Here is an 18,378-nt window from a genome sequence, read left to right as displayed (position 1 = left end):
TCCTGGAGAAACTGGCTGCTCATGGCTTCGGTGGGTGTTCTCCACGCTGGGCTCGAGCTGGCTGGACACCCAAGCCCCAAGAGGGGGAGTAAATGGAGTGAATTCAGGTGACGACGGCCCATAAGGAGTGGTGTTCCCCAGGGCTCAGTGTTGGGGCCAGTCCTGCTTCAGAACTTTATTAATGATCTGGCTTGAGTGCACCCTCAGTGAGTTTGCATACAACACCAAATTGGGTGGCAGTCTTGATCTCCATGAGGGCAGTAAACCTCTGCAGAGGGATCTGCACGGGTTGGATCATTTGGATGAGTCCAGTTGTATGAAGTTCAACCAGGAGAAGTGCCAGTTCTGTACGTGGGTCACAACAGCCCCCCACAACGCTACAGGCTTGGGCCAGAGTAGCTGGAAGGCTGCCTGGTTGGGAAGTACCCTGAGGGTGCAGGTTGACAGATGGTTGAGCATGAGCCAGCAGTGTGCCCGGGTGGCCAAGAAGGCCCATATCATCGTGTCTGCTATCAGAAACAGTGTGGCCAGCAGGACCAGGGCAGTGATGGACCCCCTGTACTCAGCACTGCTGAAGCCACACCTTGAACACTGTGTTTCCATTTTGGGCCCCTCACTGCAAGAGAAACGCTGAGGATCATGTCCAAGAAGGGCAACAAAGCTGGTGAAGGGTTTGGAGCCCTGGTCTGTTGATGAGTGTCTGAAAAGACGGTTTTCTTTTGAAAAGTGGTTTTACTCTGGAGAAGAGGAGACTCAGGAGAGATCTTACTGCTCTCTAGAGTTACCTAAAGGAGGTTGTAGATGAGTGGGGGTAGGTCTCTTCTGCCACATAACAAGTGACAGAACAAGAGGAAATAGCCTCTAGTTATACCAGGAGAGGTTTAGATTGCATATGAGGAAAAACATCCTCACTGCAAGGATGGTCAGGCATTGGAACAGGCTGCCCAGGGAGCTGGTGGAATCACCAGCCCTGGAGGTCTTTCAGAAATACACAGACACAGTGCTTCGGGACGTGATTTAGTGATGGAATTGGCTGTCCTGAGGTAATGGTTGAAGTTGATGGTCTTTAAGGTCTTTTCCAACCTCAGTGATTCTGTTCCTATGCTTCCGTGATTTATTGCAGGCCTACCTAGACACGTTGCTGAGCAAGCTGGTCTAGGTCACCCTGCTTCAGTTGGAGGGCTGGATACAATGATCTCCAGAGGTCAGTCTACCCTGGAAAAAAAAGCCATAGAGCTATAAGAGCATATATAAAGAATGTCAACTCAACTACAGAAGATCATGTGAAGAATATTTCTCCACTCAAATGGCTTGTGGGAAATGCATTTGAAAAATCTGAAAGAAACAAGGCTGCTTTTCTGTGGCCAGGTCATGGGTTAGAATGAGGGTGACAGAGGGGTGTGTTATGAGGAGGACAGCTGATTCTCAGGAACTCCTCATGCAGGAGGACGTGCCTGGCTGTGAAGGGGCCTGTGAGGTCAGTTCTGTCTCTGGAGGTGACAGGCCAGCATCAGGAACGTGGCTGGGACAGTCCCTCTGCCAAGGGACCCCATAGGCCCCATCCAGGAGAAGGGCTGGGGTACAGGCTGTCATGTCCATTTTGCCTGTGGACATGAGAGGACAGCAGCAGGCATGTGGCTTGGTCACGTCTCTGGGAGAAGCTAAAAGGCCAGCAGCAGCCATGTGGTTCAGAAGACCATGTGGAGGTGACTTCACTTTTTTGAGGGGAAAGACCACCAAAAATAGCTATTGAGTTATGTTCCCTGCTTGGAAGGCAGTTCCTGAGGTGGTAAAGCCTTTCTGGGTAGTGGGAAGAAAGAGGAGAGGGGAAAAGATTTCACAAAGTGTAATGTTGCAAATGGAGAGTGGCTATCGGGAGGAAGAACTGTCACTTCAAGGGTCCTGCTGCGGTGCCAGAGCTCAGCCAGAGGGAGCCTGGATCAGCCCATGGTTTGTGTTTCAAGGAACAGCCGGTGAGAGTGGAGGTACCTCAGCGAAGGTATGGCAATGTTGGGGTGAGAGCAAGGCAGGGCAGCGAGATGGTGCCTACAGCCTGCAGGGCAACAGGGGCAGGGCTCCAACCATGTAGGACAGCCTGTGGTGCAGAGGGCAAAGGGTGCTGTCAAGGCTGGAAGGCACCAGTAGAACCCAGGTCTGTGTCCCCTTGGCTGTGGCAGCTGTCTCTGCCTCTGAGGGTCATGACAAGACATGATGTCCTCACGGCACGGGGGCATCGTTGCCTCCTTGCAGCCCCATGGGGAAGCTGGAAGTTGCTGTGCCATTGCTGTCCTTCACTTGGCAAATCCCCATGAGGTCTATTGCCACAACTGAAGAGTTGCCCATAGGGAATATTAGAGACACTACTGAAAGACAGTCCAATTTTTCCACTCTGAACCTTAAAGCAGAAGCTACATAGGTAGAATGGATTGGAGTAATCACAGAGGAAGAGGAGAAAGGCATCTGGAGATGAACTTCTTAACCCATAGCTGTAAATCAGGAAACCAGGACGTCAGCATATTCCAAATCTCTTCAATTTCATAGAAGGTGTGAACTTCCTGGGACTCATGACAAATATTAGGATGCTTCCAAATTTCTTTTATATCTCTAGAAATTCTCCCACTTTGACCTAATTATACACAACAACTGAGGTATTCTCTGAGGTTTGCCCTCTGATGCCAGAGTTCACCCAGAGGCAGCCTGGCTTGTCCCATGGCTTTAAGTCTCAAGGAAGAAGCAGGGATGAGGGGAGAAACTTCAGAAAAGGCAGAGAAATGCGGGTGTGAGGGCTGGGTGGGAAAGCAAGGAAGAGTCCAACCCCCAGAGTGGAAAGAGGTGCCACATGGACAGTGTAGGGCAACTTGCAGTGGAGATGGCCCAGGGCTGCAGCAAGGCTGAATGGCCCCACAGGGGGCTGAGGCCTCTGTCCCCCTGGCAATGGCAGTTGCCCATGTCACCAAGGGCTGTGACAGGAAACTTGATTTGGAGGCTCTTATGTTCTGCCCTCCAAGAGCCTGGGGGTCAGGGCTTGGTCTTTCTGCTTCATAAAAAAATCTAAATGTGTTTTGCAGCATTACAGCCACCGACACAGTACCTTTGCCTACCTGCAGTTCTGGCCTCTAATTAGCTACTCTAACGAGTCCATGGGGACGCTTTGTCAGCAATGGCCCTCAGCGGGACCCATCAATGTTTGAAGGTATTTTCAGTGCTGCTTCTGACTTACATTCCTTGAGTGGTTGGTTCAGTCTGCTCTCAGTAGCTCAGGTTCATGGAAGGAGCCCCAAGTGCCTTAAAGAAGTTATTTACAGTTTTATAATTTCCTTCAGATGTTGAAGACCTGTGTAGCTAAAATGAGCTTTTTCATGGTGTAGTTAAAAGGGAAGACTTTGAAGCGCACCAGATGATAATTCCTTTATTTATTTCATAGGTTATATTTTGCTACTTTTTAGGCTAGAGGGGAGGTTCTAGCAGCATTCTCCAAGTGATAATGATGCAGAGGATCTCCTCAGCAGTTCTGGACTGGTAGGAAACGCAGTCCCTTGAGGTCTGACACCGGATGGACAACCTTGCTCTGACTGTCCCCAAGACCACCCTTTTTCTCATTGTCCCCTGGGACTCACATCCCTTCTCCTTACGTCAGACTTCTCCCCTCAATTCTGCAGGTGGGTGCTGCAGCTCCTCTGCACCATCCCCACCAATTTGCCTTAGAGGACTGGCTGCACACCACTACAGAAGAATTATTCAAATCTGCAAGCACTGTGAAGAATGATCAAGTGGCATAAATAAGCCAACACCCTCCACAAGCATATGCCGAGTCCAAGCTGTCTCTGATGAGGTGCCTTTCCGCAAGGGACATTCTCATGAGAAATCTTTTAGGTGCTAGATACAGAAATATAGATCTAAACACAAGGGGAGAGTTGGGTAAGGAGACAGTTCGGCTGCAGGAAGACATGCAAGCTTTTCCTTCCTGAAGTAAAAACAGCAGCACAGGTGAGAGGTACCGAAAAGACCAAAGAGTAAAGGGAGGAGAAAACTGGTGAATAACTGAACGAGCCTTTGCTGAGACAGTCTGCTGAAAAGATGACTTCAGAAGCCGTCACTGTCTCCTGCTCAGGTGCAAATATGTTAAAGATGAGAGAAAATAAGGGCGTAGTATAACTAATAATAATGGTGAAGTTCAGGTATAAAATCAATATTTCCTTGAGGTATCGCTTTTGAAAGCTCCTTGAATTGGCAGAGATCACTTGTGAGAAAGGACAAGTTAAGTGTTGCATCTGTCTTGGAAGGAGTCCATAAGTGCAGCTCGGGGAACCACAGGCTGCTCAAACCCCCATGGTGAGGGGTGTGCCACCAGTTAGAGTCGCCTTGGGTGACATTTCTGGCACCTGAGCGGGTAACTGTCCAGGTGGATTTCCCAAGGGTAACTCCTGCCTCACCAACCTGACAGCCTGCAGTTGTGCGTGAGGAGCTCCACAGTGGATGTCATTTCCCTCAGCTTCAGCAAAACTGTTGTCATGGTCTCCCTCAGTGTTCTGCCCGAGTGAGGCCATGACACTCTGGGTGCGAACAGAAAGAGATGAGTAAAACACCAGCTGGATGGTCAGGCTGAGAGAGCAGTGGGGAAGGGCTCACACCCCACCTGGAGGCCACTGGGACATACTGGGGCAGTGTGGGCAGCACAGGGGACTCTCCTGATTACAGTTTAAGAGCTGTACACATGACCCAGTGGAGGCAACTCTCACAGTGTCTGTCGGTGGCACCAAACTGAGAGGAGCATCCCTGTGCCCTAGGGATGCCATGGAGGGGAACCCTGGCAGGTGGGGTGGCCGCCCTGGCAGGAGCTGCACAGATGCAGGACGGACCAAGGGCAGAGCCTGCACCTCCCTCGCATGGACTAACACCCTGCAGCTGCAGGGCCTGGGACCTGCCTGGCTGGGCAGTGTCTGTGCAGAAAAGGCCCTGCTGGTGCTGGGGGACAGAAGGCAAAACACAATCCCAGCCCGTGACCTGGTAGCAGAGGCAGCCAGCAGTGCCCTGGAGCGTACGGAGAAGTGCCTTGCCAAGAGAGTGAGGGAAGTGATTGTGTCCCCACGCTCATCCCTCGTTAGACCCCCTGTCCGTGACCGTGTTCATTTTTGGGCCCTGACTGTGGAGGGAAGCGGGGAGGGAGCGGCTGGGTGGCTGCTGGGCTTTTGGCCAGAGACAAGCCTTGACAGCAAGGAAGATGTGTATAATTCGGAGGGAGTTGAGGAAGGAAGGGAGGCAACAGAAAGTCCCCAGGACTTGGAGGGCCACGGTTTCATATCATTTGCTACCCCATTCAGAATGAAGCTGGGAAGTGATGCTGACATTCCGAACCAACAAGGTCCATGGGCAGGCAAAGCTGTGCCTGTTGTTGTGACCCTAAGGAGACCCACACGCCTCTCTAAGGTGACCTGCACACCTACGGCATAGATCATGCTGGGGCTGAATCTCTTGCCTGGCTTCAGTGGCCCCCCGAAGCCATGGACAAAGCTTTGTGTGGAGGCCCCAGGTGAGGCTGGTCAGGGCCAGGAAGGCCTAGGGATGCTCTCAGGGCCCTGCCCCCATGGGATCCCACCTGCCAGTGCCCTCAGCAGGCCAGGTTCTCCTTCCCTTCTGCCTCAGGGCTTTGCTCTGCTGCTCTCCTTCCCCACTTACCTGGGCATCAGAGACTCCACAATTTCATAGTCACTACAACCAAGACTGGCACTGCTCTTCACATCCCTGAGCAGCTTGTCCTCTTTAGGGACTCCAGGTGCAGGTGAACATCAGAGTGGGCAAACTGTTTAGTCTGGGGAACTTGCCCACAAGCCCCTGGACTTCTGGCATCCTTGCTTACATATCCAGTGGACACCAAGGAGACGGATTCCCCCAGAAAAGCCAGGTTTTCTCTGCCATTGTTTCTCCTGCATAGTATTTCACAATCCAAACACTTTTTTAATTGGCAATAAATTAATCTTTGCCACACATCTTTGTGTGGCATGTGGAAAAGACGACACTTCTTTGGCCATGAAAAGAATCATTAAGAGATCTCTTTGTCTTTATCTTGACCCATGAGCATTGCTGGTTTAACTTCTCCCTTTGTCCTGTTGAGTCAGTGCAGCTGACAACAAGTGATCTTTGTCTCACCACTGGCTCAGGTTAACCCACCACAGGACCACATCAGGACTGCTGAGCCCACAATGGGGCTCCCAGCAGATGAAAGACCCTGACACATCACAGCAAGTCCTGCAGAGGCCAGAAGGATGGTTAGGACCTGGAACACATTATGGACAAAGAGAGGCTGAGAGAGCAAGAGTATTATTTGAGAAATGGTTCTGAGTGAAAGACTGGAGCGCTGGGCCCAGGCCAGCTGGTGGGATCTCAATCAATATTTGTTAGAACACCATGCCATGAGAACATGATCTTGTTGGAGGTGTCTGACAATGGCCTTCCCTGAGAGACCAACTGTGGCAAGAGCTATGGGACTTGTGTGTAACAAGTGTCAGTAGGAAAGTGGCTCCCTTTATATTTAGAAATGGTGATGGAGTTGTGTATCACTGGGCAACGGAGGAGGACAGAGGTGACCATGCAGCAGTGGTCCCTAATGAGGGCTGGGGTATATGACCAGGCTTGGAAATGAGCAGTGTTTGGGAATTTGTGGGGAAAATTTCCCTTCTGCAGCTTTCTGAGGGTGTGCAGGGAACACGGCACAGATCTGGCCCCTCAGTCCCGCTCCTTTGGTGCCTTGCTTGCTTCACCATGACCCCTGGGTCTGCACCAGGACACCCTGCTGTGTGCCCCCACCCTGCACACCCACACAGCTGAGCTCTCACTGGTGTTTCCCTCTCCCTGGCCCTTCCCAGCCCTGCCCCCCCCCAGCTCTGCCCACCTCCCCTGCCCTCTCCCCAGCCCAGGCAGACACAGCAGCCCACGCTGGGCTGGCCCCATGCAAGTGCCCACCCAAAGGGGGCTGCAGAGCTCTGGGCACTCACCCCATGGCCATAGACCATCACAAGGGCACAGCAGATGCTGGTGGGCAGAGAGGGGTCTCCTCCTGCCAGTCAGCCCCAGGGCTGGCACCAGCCATGGCATGAGGACACAGAGGCCATTGCCTCCCTCTGTCTGCTGCTCCTCTCTCACAGGGACCCTGCTTGCCCACTCCTGGCAGCCCCTCGGGGCCAGTCCCTGTCCCCAGCACCAGGCTGCTGGCCTGGGGGCTCCCCAGGCACCTCCTGCTGCACCAGGGACACAGCAGCCTGCCCCAGCTGGGGCACCCACAGAGACACCTGCTCTTGCCCAGGGATGTGGTCTCAGGCATGGCCCTGAGCAGGCGGTGCTGCTGTGCAGGGCAGCGGTGCCTGAAAGCCCAGGGAGATGGTCCCAGGCACATCCCTCTTGGTCACCCACCATTCCCATGGGCACTGGGCCCCCACACGCCAAGGCTCAACACAGGCCCATGCCCTAACGCGTTGCCCCATGCCCTCCTCCCCTGAGCCATGGGGAACCCAAGCCCAGCAGCATGGTCTTCTGGGGGCAATTCCTGCAGCCTATTCCTGAGCTCAGCTTTGGAAGAAGAGACCAACCTCCAGATATAGGCATTGAAAAAACCCACCCTTTTATTACTGAGATGTGACACAGGAGTATATATGTACCATCCTCCCTGGCGCATGTACAAAGGCCTCTGGGTCAGGGAGGCTGGGTTCGTGCTTTTGGGGAAGGGGAGTGAGGAAATACATTGAAGTAAAACCATGATTGTCATAGATGGAATGTTAAACACACATGATGTCCTATACGTGACTTGAAAATACCTTGTAAAGAGCCACAGTCAGTTCATTGCCGCTGAGAGACACCTGACTGCATCAGCTTCTTCAGTGCGTCCTTCAGCTCCTGGTTCCTCATGCTGTAGATGAGGGGGTTCAGTGCTGGAGGCACCAACGAGTACAGGACTGAGACCGCCAAGTCCAGAGATTTGGAGGAGACGGAGGGGGGCTTCAGGTGGGCAAACATGGCAGTGCTGAGAAAGAGGGAGACCACGGCCAGGTGAGGGAGGCACGTGGAAAAGGCTTTGTGCCGTCCCTGCTCAGAGGGGATCCTCAGCACAGCCCTGAAGATCTGAACGTAGGACAGCATGATGGAAACAAAACAGCCAAATGCTATGAAGGCACTAACCACAATAAGCCCCACTTCCCTGAGGTAGGTGTGTGAGCAGGAGAGCTTGAGGATCTGTGGGATTTCACAGAAGAACTGTCCCAGGGCATTGCCGTGGCAGAGTGGCAGTGAAAAAGTATTGGCCGTGTGCAGCGCAGCATAGAGAACATCACTACCCCAGACAACAGCTGCCATGTGGACACAAGCTCTGCTGCCCAGCAGGGTCCCGTAGTGCAGGGGCTGGCAGATGGCCACGTAGCGGTCATAGGCCATGACGGTGAGGAGAGAACACTCTGCTGAAAGGAAAAAGACAATCAGGAAGAGCTGTGCAGCACATCCTGAGTAGGAGATGTCCCTGGTGTCCCAGAGGGAGTTGGCCATGGCTTTGGGGAGAGTGGTGGAGATGGAGCCCAGGTCGAGGAGGGAGAGGTTGAGGAGGAAGAAGTACATGGGGGTGTGGAGATGTTTGTCACACACTACGGTGGTGATGATGAGTCCGTTGCCCAGGACGGCAGCCAGGTAGATGCCCAGGGAGAGCCAGAAGTGCAAGAGCTGCAGCTCCCGCGTGTCTGCCAATGCCAGGAGGAGGAACTGGGTGATGGAGCTGCTGTTAGACATCTTCTGTTTCTGAACACAGGGACCTGTTGAAGGACAAAAGGCAGGGACAATTTAGGAGAGACTTCTTTGAGCCAAGTGAAAGCCGTTTCTCCTAGATGCACCCCCCGTGCCCCATGTCCCCCCCTCTGCCGTTCCTAGGAGAGCTCCCTTCCGAGCCGTGGCTGGAGCTGTGCTGAGTGCTGGCCGAGTGTGCTGTGAGGAGCAGGGGCTGTGCCCGCTGGCTGCCCAGCAGTGAGCCCTGCTCTGCAGCAGGGGCTTCATGGGAACCGTGGGGGCAGGGGCCAGTCCTGGCCTTGCACTGGCTCAGCCCAAACTGCTCCCAGCGCAGAAGGGCCTGTCAGCATCGGCTCTGCCCGTGCTGAGCAACGGCCATGGCCAGAGTCAGGTCAGGAGGGCTTTGTGCTGTGCTCAGGGAGAGCAGAGTGAGTGCTGAGAGGCAAGGGCACTGTCTGTGCCTGAGGGCAGAGGCAGGGACTCTGGTGAGTCCCTCCAGCTCCTTCTCAGCTGCCCCGCACTTGCAGCTTTCTGTGATAGAGTCCAATTACACTGACATGTGTCCTGGTTTAACCCTGGCTGGAAATTATGTACCACAGGGATGCTCACTTACTCCCCCCTCACCCATAGGTATGAGGAGAGGAATCAGAAAGGAATGTAAATCTTGAAGTTTGAGGCGAGAAAAAAATCATAAATGCAGTAGAATAAAAATGAAATTACAATAACAATAATGAGAATGACAGTTATAATGAGAGGGAGGTAGTCGGGGGTAATAAAATCCAACAAGAAAGGAAGGAAAGGAAGGAAAGGAAGGAAAGGAAGGAAAGGAAGGAGGGAAGGAAGGAAGGAGGGAAGGAAGGAAGGAGGGAAGGAAGGAAGGAGGGAAGGAGGGAAGGAGGGAAGGAGGGAAGGAGGGAAGGAAGGAAGGAGGGAAGGAGGGAAGGAGGGAAGGAGGGAAGGAGGGAAGGAGGGAAGGAAGGAAGGAAGGAAGGAGGGAAGAATGGAAGAAAGAAACAAAGAAGGAAAGAAACAAGGAGGAAGGAAAGAAGCAAAGAGAGAAAGAGAGAAAGAAATGAAGAAAGAAAGAAAGGAAGAAAGGAAGAAAGGAAGCAGGGAAGACAGTGATACACAATACAGCTGCTCATCACCCACTGACTGATGCCCAGCCAGTCCCCAGCATCGACTGGCAGACCCCAGCAAACCCCACCAAGTTCATATACTGAGCATGAACATGTTGCATCACCTATAAACAACCAAAAATATCAGTGCATTTTCAAAATTGTTCTCAAAAGTCCTTCCCACTTAGATGAAAATTAACTCTATCCCAGCCACAACCAGGACACTTTGTTACCCTAAAAAGCAAGCAGACACTGCTGAAGAGCAGAGGGATCCACTACAGAGCACAGAATGGCTCGCCCTTTCTCAAAGTCTCAGCACCCCCCTTTCTAGCCAGGGACACCCATGGTCACAGTGTGCCCTGGAAGCAGCGTGCAGCTTGGGTGGACACCCCAAGAAGGTGACCAAGGGTCCTGATTATGGTAATTGTTAAAGGAGAGCCAGCTCCTTCCCCAGCATCACACACTGCATTGCCCACAGCTTCACAGATTAGAGGAAACATGGGACACCTCCTTGCTGTGCTCACATCGGCACAGGAGGACTCACAGGGTCTGTGCCTGAGCCTGCAGCTAAAACTCCCATTCCAACCGAGCCGGTCAGTTATCCCAAAATCATCTGAGCAAAGCCAGGAGAGAGACAGATGGGCACACTGGAATGCCTTTCCCTTCTCAAGCCCTGCACAGCACCTCCCAGACCAGAGCAATGCAGGACAGCCACGCTCAACGCCTGCAGCTGTCCCTGCCAGCAGCTCTTTCTCTGGCCCCACGGCTCTTCCCTGCCAGCGCTCACAGAGCCCAGCTCAGCCCCTGTGTGCCCAGCTCTGCCCTGCAGCCGCTCTCTGCCTGCAGGCCTGAAAGAACAGCTCCCCCAGAGCCTGAGGGAAAAGGAGAGCTGATGCTGCTTTGATCTGGATGCTGCTGCAGAGGGAAGGCACTTGCTGACCTTCCTCATAAACATCACTGTGATGCTCTGAGAGTCTCTGCCCCTGCTCTGACCTACACAGTTCAGATTCCATTCCTACCAAGATGATCAAGATAAAAATGGAAGCAGAGATTCAGGCAAGAAGAGACTCCAGCAGAAAACCCCTGCCATGAATGTGCTCATGAGAAGTCGCCTTGGAAATGAGGTGGGCATGAGCAGAAGCTGCGAGCAGCCCTGACCAGTGCAGCACCCACGCAACAGCACGAGAACATTGCCCTGACAGGGTTCGCTCCTTGCACCCACACACTCTCCCCGCAGCCGCACGGGAGCCCCCCGGCAGGCTGAGAGCTGCCCCTGGCAGGCGGCAGAGCCCCTGCCCCAGCACACAGCCCCCTGGGCTGCAGGGACCCTGCTGGCAAGGACAGCCCTGGGCACCCCTGCCTGCACAGCCACCTTCACAGCCCTGCAGCCGGCCCTGGCACAAGGCAGCCCACATGCCCTGGCCCTCCCACGCTGCAGCAGGGAAGCCCTGCTCTGCAGCACACTGGCCTCCTCCACAGCACAAGGCTCCCACACGGTCCCACAGGCTGGGGGGGCCCCAGCTGCTGCAGACCCGGCTAGGAACTGCAGAGGCAGTGCCCTGCAGCCACACACTTACCGGCTCCAGGGCTCTGCAGATTTCTCCAGCAGGGAGCTCTCAGCAGCCCCCCACCAAGGGCTGCTTTTGAGCTCTCCCTGCCTCCCTCCTCTGCCCCTCTGGGCTCCCTCCAGCTGTCCCTGGGGCTGCAGGGGAACCTGCTGGGCAGCAGGATGAGGCAATCCCTCACGGGCCTTGCCTCACCTGGGGGGACACACTTATTTCCAGCAGTGGCAATTCTCTTACTAGAAAAAGTTTTGTGCAGGAGTATCAACTTTTGTTAACGCATTACTAGAGAGGACACCAGGAAGACTGCAGCAAAGGATCCAAGTACTCCTAAAAGAGTGTGTGTGCATGTGTGTGTCTGGTGGTTCTGCAGGCAGGGCGGGGAGGATGTCCCCAGAGCTTCAGTAAGCCCTGCAGAGCCCATTTCAGCACTTCATTGCACAGTCCGAGGGCTCAAGACTCAGCTCTCCCTTGCCCAGGCCATGTCTCTGCTCTGAAGCAAAGCCTTTGCACCCCCGGGCTCGGGGACACTTGGTACCAGGTTGCCTGGGAACCAGACGGACAGACCACCTCCCCTCACTGGGCACTCACCCACAGGCAATCCTCTTGCCTCACAGACCTCACTCTGTTCCACCGGAGGGCAGCAAAAATGCTCTGCTTTTCTGACATCTGAAAATACTCAACAGGAGAGATGGGGGGGAGCTGTGAAAAAAACTAAAGCTCTCTTACAGTGCCTTCACCCTTCCCGTTCCTTAGCACTGGCGCTGCAGAACGCTGACCAGCCCTTCTGCGTTGGCACTGGTTTCAGAGGACAAAGTTAAACACCAGGACTGGTCCCTGCCCCCACCCACTGCTGCAGAGTGGGGCTGGCTGGTCAAGAGCCCGTGGGCAGATGCCCTGCTCTTCATCACCCACACGGCCAGCACCAAGCAGGGCTGCAGCCACACAGCTGCAGGAAGGTCTCCGAGAAAAGAGAGGGATGTCTGTGTGTGACGGGGGGATGGTCTGTGGGAAATGGCTTTGATTGTGCTTGCAGAAGTCTCCCATAAATTATCACTGTACATTTTCTCCTGTGACAGGACCATATGCCCAGAGGCAGCAGATGTCCAACAGCAGCTCCATCACCCAGTTCCTCCTCCTGGCATTGGCAGACACGCGGGAGCTGCAGCTCTTGCACTTCTGGCTCTCCCTGGGCATCTACCTGGCTGCCGTCCTGGGCAACGGACTCATCATCACCACCGTAGTGTGTGACAAACATCTCCACACCCCCATGTACTTCTTCCTCCTCAACCTCTCCCTCCTCGACCTGGGCTCCATCTCCACCACTCTCCCCAAAGCCATGGCCAACTCCCTCTGGGACACCAGGGACATCTCCTACTCAGGATGTGCTGCACAGCTCTTCCTGATTGTCTTTTTCCTTTCAGCAGAGTGTTCTCTCCTCACCGTCATGGCCTATGACCGCTCCGTGGCCATCTGCCAGCCCCTGCACTACGGGACCCTGCTGGGCAGCAGAGCTTGTGTCCACATGGCAGCAGCTGCCTGGGCCAGTGGGTTTCTCTGTGCTGCGCTGCACACGGCCAATACACTGTCACTGCCGCTCTGCCACGGCAATGCCCTGGGACAGGTCTTCTGTGAAATCCCACAGATCCTCAAGCTCTCCTCCTCGCACACCTACCTCAGGGAAGTGGGGCTGCTTCTGTGTGGTGCTTGTGTAGCTTTTGTTTGTTTGTTTTCATTGTTCTGTCCTACGTTCAGGTCTTCAGGGCTGTGCTGAGGATCCACTCTGAGCAGGGACGGCACAAAGCCTTTTCCACGTGCCTCCCTCACCTGGCCGTGGTCTCCCTTTCTCAGCACTGCCATGTTTGCCCACCTGAAGCCCCCCTCCATCTCCTCCCCATCCCTGGACCTGGTGGCGTCAGTTCTTACTCAGTGGTGCCTCCAGCACTGAACCCCCTCATCTACAGCATGAGGAACCAGGAGCTGAAGGACGCACTGAAGAAGCTGATGCAGTCAGGTGTCTCTCAGCAGCACTGAACTGCCCGAATCTCCTCACAAGGCATTTCCTGGTCATCTCTGGAACTTCCTGTGCATTTAGCGCTTTTAATGTCACAACTGTGTTTCTCCTGGAATGTTTGCATGCACTCCACTTCCTCAAAGGAATGAACCCAGCCTGCCTGACCGAGAGGCTTTTGTATGTTTGCATCCAGGATGGTGCAGCTGGACTCCTGTGTCACACCTCCGTAATTTAAGGGGCTTGTGTAGTGGAGACATCTATCAACTTCCGAGGAGAGTAAAGCACCAGTGTAGAGCTCAGCTGTGTGAGTGTGCAAAGTTGGGGCAAATAACAGGGTGGAGGCACACGGCAGGGTGTCCTGGTGCAATTCCTTGGGTCACGGTGAAGGAAGCAAGGCAGTAATCGGGTGGGACACAGGGCTCTGCTCGGTGCCATGTTCCCTGGATACCCAGGGGAAGCTGCCCCAGGTGCCCCAAGATGTCCTAAGCATCAGTCGTTTCCTTTGCTTGTTGTACACCCCAGTCGCTACGAGGAACATTTGCTGCATGGTCAGCTCTGTCATCCTTAGTGGCTCAGTGATACCCAACTCCATTGCAACTCTAAATGTAAATGGAGCCACTTTCCTACTGTCACTGGTTACACACAAGTCCCATAGCTCTTGCCACAGTTGGCCACTCAGCCAAGGCTGTGGTCAGACACCTCCAGCCAGATCATGTCCTCACGGCTTTGCTTTGAGAAATAGTGAAGTAAACCACTGACTGAGTTCCCACCAACTGACCTGGGTCCAGCGCTCCAGTCTTTCACTCTAGATGTTATCTCAAATAAACCCCAGTTTCTCAGCCTCTCCTTGTCCATAACATGATCCAGGTCCCAACCATCCTTCTGGCTTCTGCAGGACTTGCTCCAGTCTGTCAGGGTCTTTGTTGTGCAGGGGAGCCCCACTGTGGGCTCAGCAGTCCTGATGTGGTCCTGTGGAGGGTTAAACACAGTCAGCACCCAGCCAGCCCCACAGCTGCTCATCCGCTCCCCTGACTCAACAGGAAAAAAGCAGAAATTATACCAGCAATGTTCATGGGTCATGGCCAGAATGTGTCGTATTAAAATTCAATTTAATTTATTGCCAATTAAAAAATACATGGACTGTGAGAAACCAGGACTGAAACATAAAGACCATTCCCCTGACAGTTTCTCCAAGGGCCAAATTACTCCATTGTTCCCAATTCATCTACACACCAACACCCTGAGAGGTGCAAGGGTGCTGCGATGGAGAGACAGGAAACTGCTTGATGCAAGCAAATGTTGATTTATTGTATACAAGCATGAGTTTATATATGTTACCAGAGGCCGCGTGCTTTAAACAGATTGGTTCCTTAAGCTAAGCATTACATACCAGGCAATCCCTGTTTGGTTAACTACAAACAAAGGACACTTTAAGTTTTTACACTCATCAATTAACAACAAAGTGTTACTTCCCCTTGGCTCCATCTGTTCCTCATCTCCTTACCTTTTCTCGGCCAGACTCATCCTGTTGGTTGTTATCTATTCACCCTCCTTATCCTCCCAGGGTTTGTGGCCTACAAGCTGGAGCACGTTCCTTTCAGCTAACTGATTGTTACTTATGGTCCTGATTTCCAGGCCCCCTCCTACATCTCCCCCTTCTTGTTTTTGAGCAATCCAAATCCCGTTTGTTTTAAACATGCATTCGATCAAGTTACTCATCACTCCTGGTAAGCGTTGAAACAAACAAGGAACACATAATACTAAAACCAACAATACTGTCAATACCATCAATGCTCCTTTGATTATGGTTTGTAACCAGCCCCCTAACCCAAGGCTTGAAAGCCAGTCAGAAAAAGGATCATGTCCTTCAGTAACATGCTTCATATTCTTGCGCAGTGCTGCTAATTTCTGAGCTATGCTTTTTGAGTGATCAGACAAATTCATACAACACATTCCTTAACGATGTTCACTACAGGCTACTCTCTACTGTTCGTGCTGATTCCTTATCTTCTACAGGTGACATCACATTCCTCCTTTGTTCTGTCTCATCCTAGTTTCTTCTCATACTCCTTCAAAGTTATTTAACTCTTTGCTGCAGGATTTCAGCTGCACATTGTCAAAGCAAGGCCAAAGCTGCACTTTATCTATGTCAAAACAACCCACTGTCTCTGTTCTGTACAATTCTACAATTCCCCCTTTTTGTTTTTGAACAGCTAGTGACGTGCGGAATTAGACTCTATAACTCGAAAGTTATAAAGTAGGTATGTTTATTGCGCGCAGATGCACGGGGGATCGCTCCTCCACAAGCGTGCATACCCGAAGTGACGAACCATCTCACATTTATACAATGAACAAATGAATATTCAATTAACGCCTATACATATTTGTTACCTAAACCCCGCTTCGTATGTTAATTAGCTTATCAGTCCGTTTCCTGGAATGTGGTGGTCTTGCAGGTTTGTAGGTGATTCATGTTCTTGTGACCATCCGATCTTCTTCAGGTGATTCATGTCCTTGTGACCACCCGATCTTCTTCAGGTGATTGTGACCACCCAATCTTTCCAGCAAGGAGACTTAGCACTCCCTCCCTCTAGATAGCATTTGAATGTCTCTCATCTTTTCTTATTCTCTTTTAAATAGCCCCTTTGTTAGAGGAAGAAGGGCAGGCGTCTCCCCTTTGTTAGAGGAAGAGGGGCAGGCGTCTCCTCAAAACTGTAGTTGTCACCGCACCCATGACTAGTCACCGTACCCACATTCCTTAAGCAGACACATACAATCACAATCCATGTCCATTATCCCCATTTCACATTATTTCTCCATATCAATCCCCCCTTTTCTATTAAATTAAGTAAATTCTTTTACTTAAGCAGCCTTCCCGAATGATATAAAGCATCATACGTAAGTGTTACTTTTAAACATTCTCCAAACCCACAAATATAACATAATGGTTAGTATTAAGGAAATTCCTAAACTGATCAATAAGATCACAATGGGGTGTACCATAGTGTTAAGAATTCCTGTTGCAGAGGGTGACCAGCCAAAGAGAGTATCCCACCAATTATGGTTTCCATCCTGTTCTACCTTTTTTAAAACTTTCTTGATCCCCTCTACATCATGATGGACCATAAGAAGAGTTTCATGTCCCTTTTCTTTGGTTTCTTCCAGTATATGTTGGAAATCTGCATGTTTTAATAGTTCTTTTATACTGCTTATATTTAGTCCTATGGGGGTAGGAATTATTATCTGTGATAGGGTAAAATTGGATTTTAAGAATTGATGAGACACTACTGGGGCTGAGTAACTAAAATCGCATCCTGTGATAGTAGTAAAATTACAAATACAATAATTTGAATACTGTGCAGTCTCTTTTACCTCCCCATCTATGGTTATTGTGTTACACTTAGTTCTCAAACACGCACATCCCTTCCCTGCATATATAATTACTGTTTTCAAGTTTGCATTTGGTCGGGCCTCGAAATGACATATTTTCTGATCTGTATCTAAACAAGTATCCTGAGCCATTATAGTATTGCTTTCACAGAGGAAGCCCTGCTGTTCTCGCATAATACAAGATTCTAAATCTACTGTTTGCCACTTGTCGCCTATCTTTCTGGCCCACGTTCTATGTTCAAAAGGGTATAGGAGCACCCCATTATGGTTAATTCCAAGGGCTACAATGGGGTGTATGGTAATTATTACTGCATTATGTATGGTTAACACAAAAGCTGTGATGGTGTGTGTGTTGGGGTCATAGGTAAAGTTCACCATATTCCACCATGACTGGAGTTTTCTTTCTACCTCCGTAGCATTGTCATAAAATTTGCCACCCACATTGTTCCCATTTGTCCGAGTAAATTTGAGTTTCAGTTCTTTTTTATCTGGGGTTACTTTCCAAGAAGTTGCAGGGGCTTTCTTAATCCGGGTATGGTGAATCCAAGAATTCTGTCCCTCAACCTTGATTGCAGTGTAGGTGGTGAGTAGGACTTGAAAAGGTCCGGTCCACTGTGGTTCCAGGGTTTTATCTGCAAAACACTTAACGTATACATAGTCTCCTGGTTGTATATCGTGAACAGGTCCATCCAGACCCCTACTGCGTGTTCCCATCACATGCTTCTCAATTCTTATTAATTGTTTGTTTAGTGCCACCATATAGGAAGTCATTGTTTCTTCACCAATCTGTGAAGACATCCCCTTTTGTACCCCATAGGGTCGTCCATATAAAATTTCAAATGGGCTAAGCCCCTCTTTTGCTCTCGGTCTAGTTCGAATTCGTGTAAGAGCTAATGGCAAAGACTGGGGCCAAGTTAGATTTGTTTCTTGGCCTAACTTGACAATCTGTTGTTTGATTAGATGATTCATCTTTTCCACCTGGCCACTCGATTGTGGTCGGTATGGGGTATGTAATTGCCAATCTATTCCTAGATGGTGGCTAATCTGTTGCACTATTCTGGACACAAAATGTGGTCCTCTATCCGAGGACATTACCGCTGGGACTCCAAACCTAGGTATTATCTCTTGGAGTAGTATTTTGGTCACTTCCCGGGCTTTAGCAGTTCTGCACGGGAAGGCTTCTGGCCAACCTGAAAAGGTATCCATTAGTACCAATATCGATACCCCCCTTTTCTAGGAAGTTCTGCGAAATCGATCTGTCAATGTTGCCCTAGAACATTCCCTCTGCTAATGTTCCCTAGTTTTATTTTATTTGCTGTATTGGGCTTATTGCGTAAACACATTTCACATTGCTGAGTCACCTGTTTTATTACAGTATACAAGTTTCGCCCTATCAATTTCTGATGTAGACTTTTATATAAAGTATCAGCTCCCCAATGCGTCTCATTAATAATAGGGCTGTGGTCCATATTAAATTGGATGGTACCACTATACAACCATCCCTTAAATAAGTCCACTTACTTAATTTTATTTT

The 18,378-nt window shown here is 51.2% G+C and overlaps 1 protein-coding gene across 1 annotated transcript; it reads right to left on the bottom strand.

The window, feature by feature from the left end:
* Positions 1–7,830: 7,830 nt before the first annotated feature.
* On the bottom strand, positions 7,831–8,766 carry LOC129783389 (olfactory receptor 14C36-like). The gene has a single exon (XM_055793366.1). The coding sequence runs from the start codon at positions 8,764–8,766 to the stop codon at positions 7,831–7,833; it is 936 nt and encodes a 311-aa protein (XP_055649341.1).
* Positions 8,767–18,378: the final 9,612 nt, after the last annotated feature.

Source organism: Falco peregrinus, unplaced genomic scaffold, assembly GCF_023634155.1.
Source record: "Falco peregrinus isolate bFalPer1 unplaced genomic scaffold, bFalPer1.pri scaffold_40, whole genome shotgun sequence".
NCBI lineage: Eukaryota > Metazoa > Chordata > Aves > Falconiformes > Falconidae > Falco > Falco peregrinus.
Note: the sequence above shows the minus strand (reverse complement) of the source record. Positions and strands in the feature narration are given on the sequence as shown.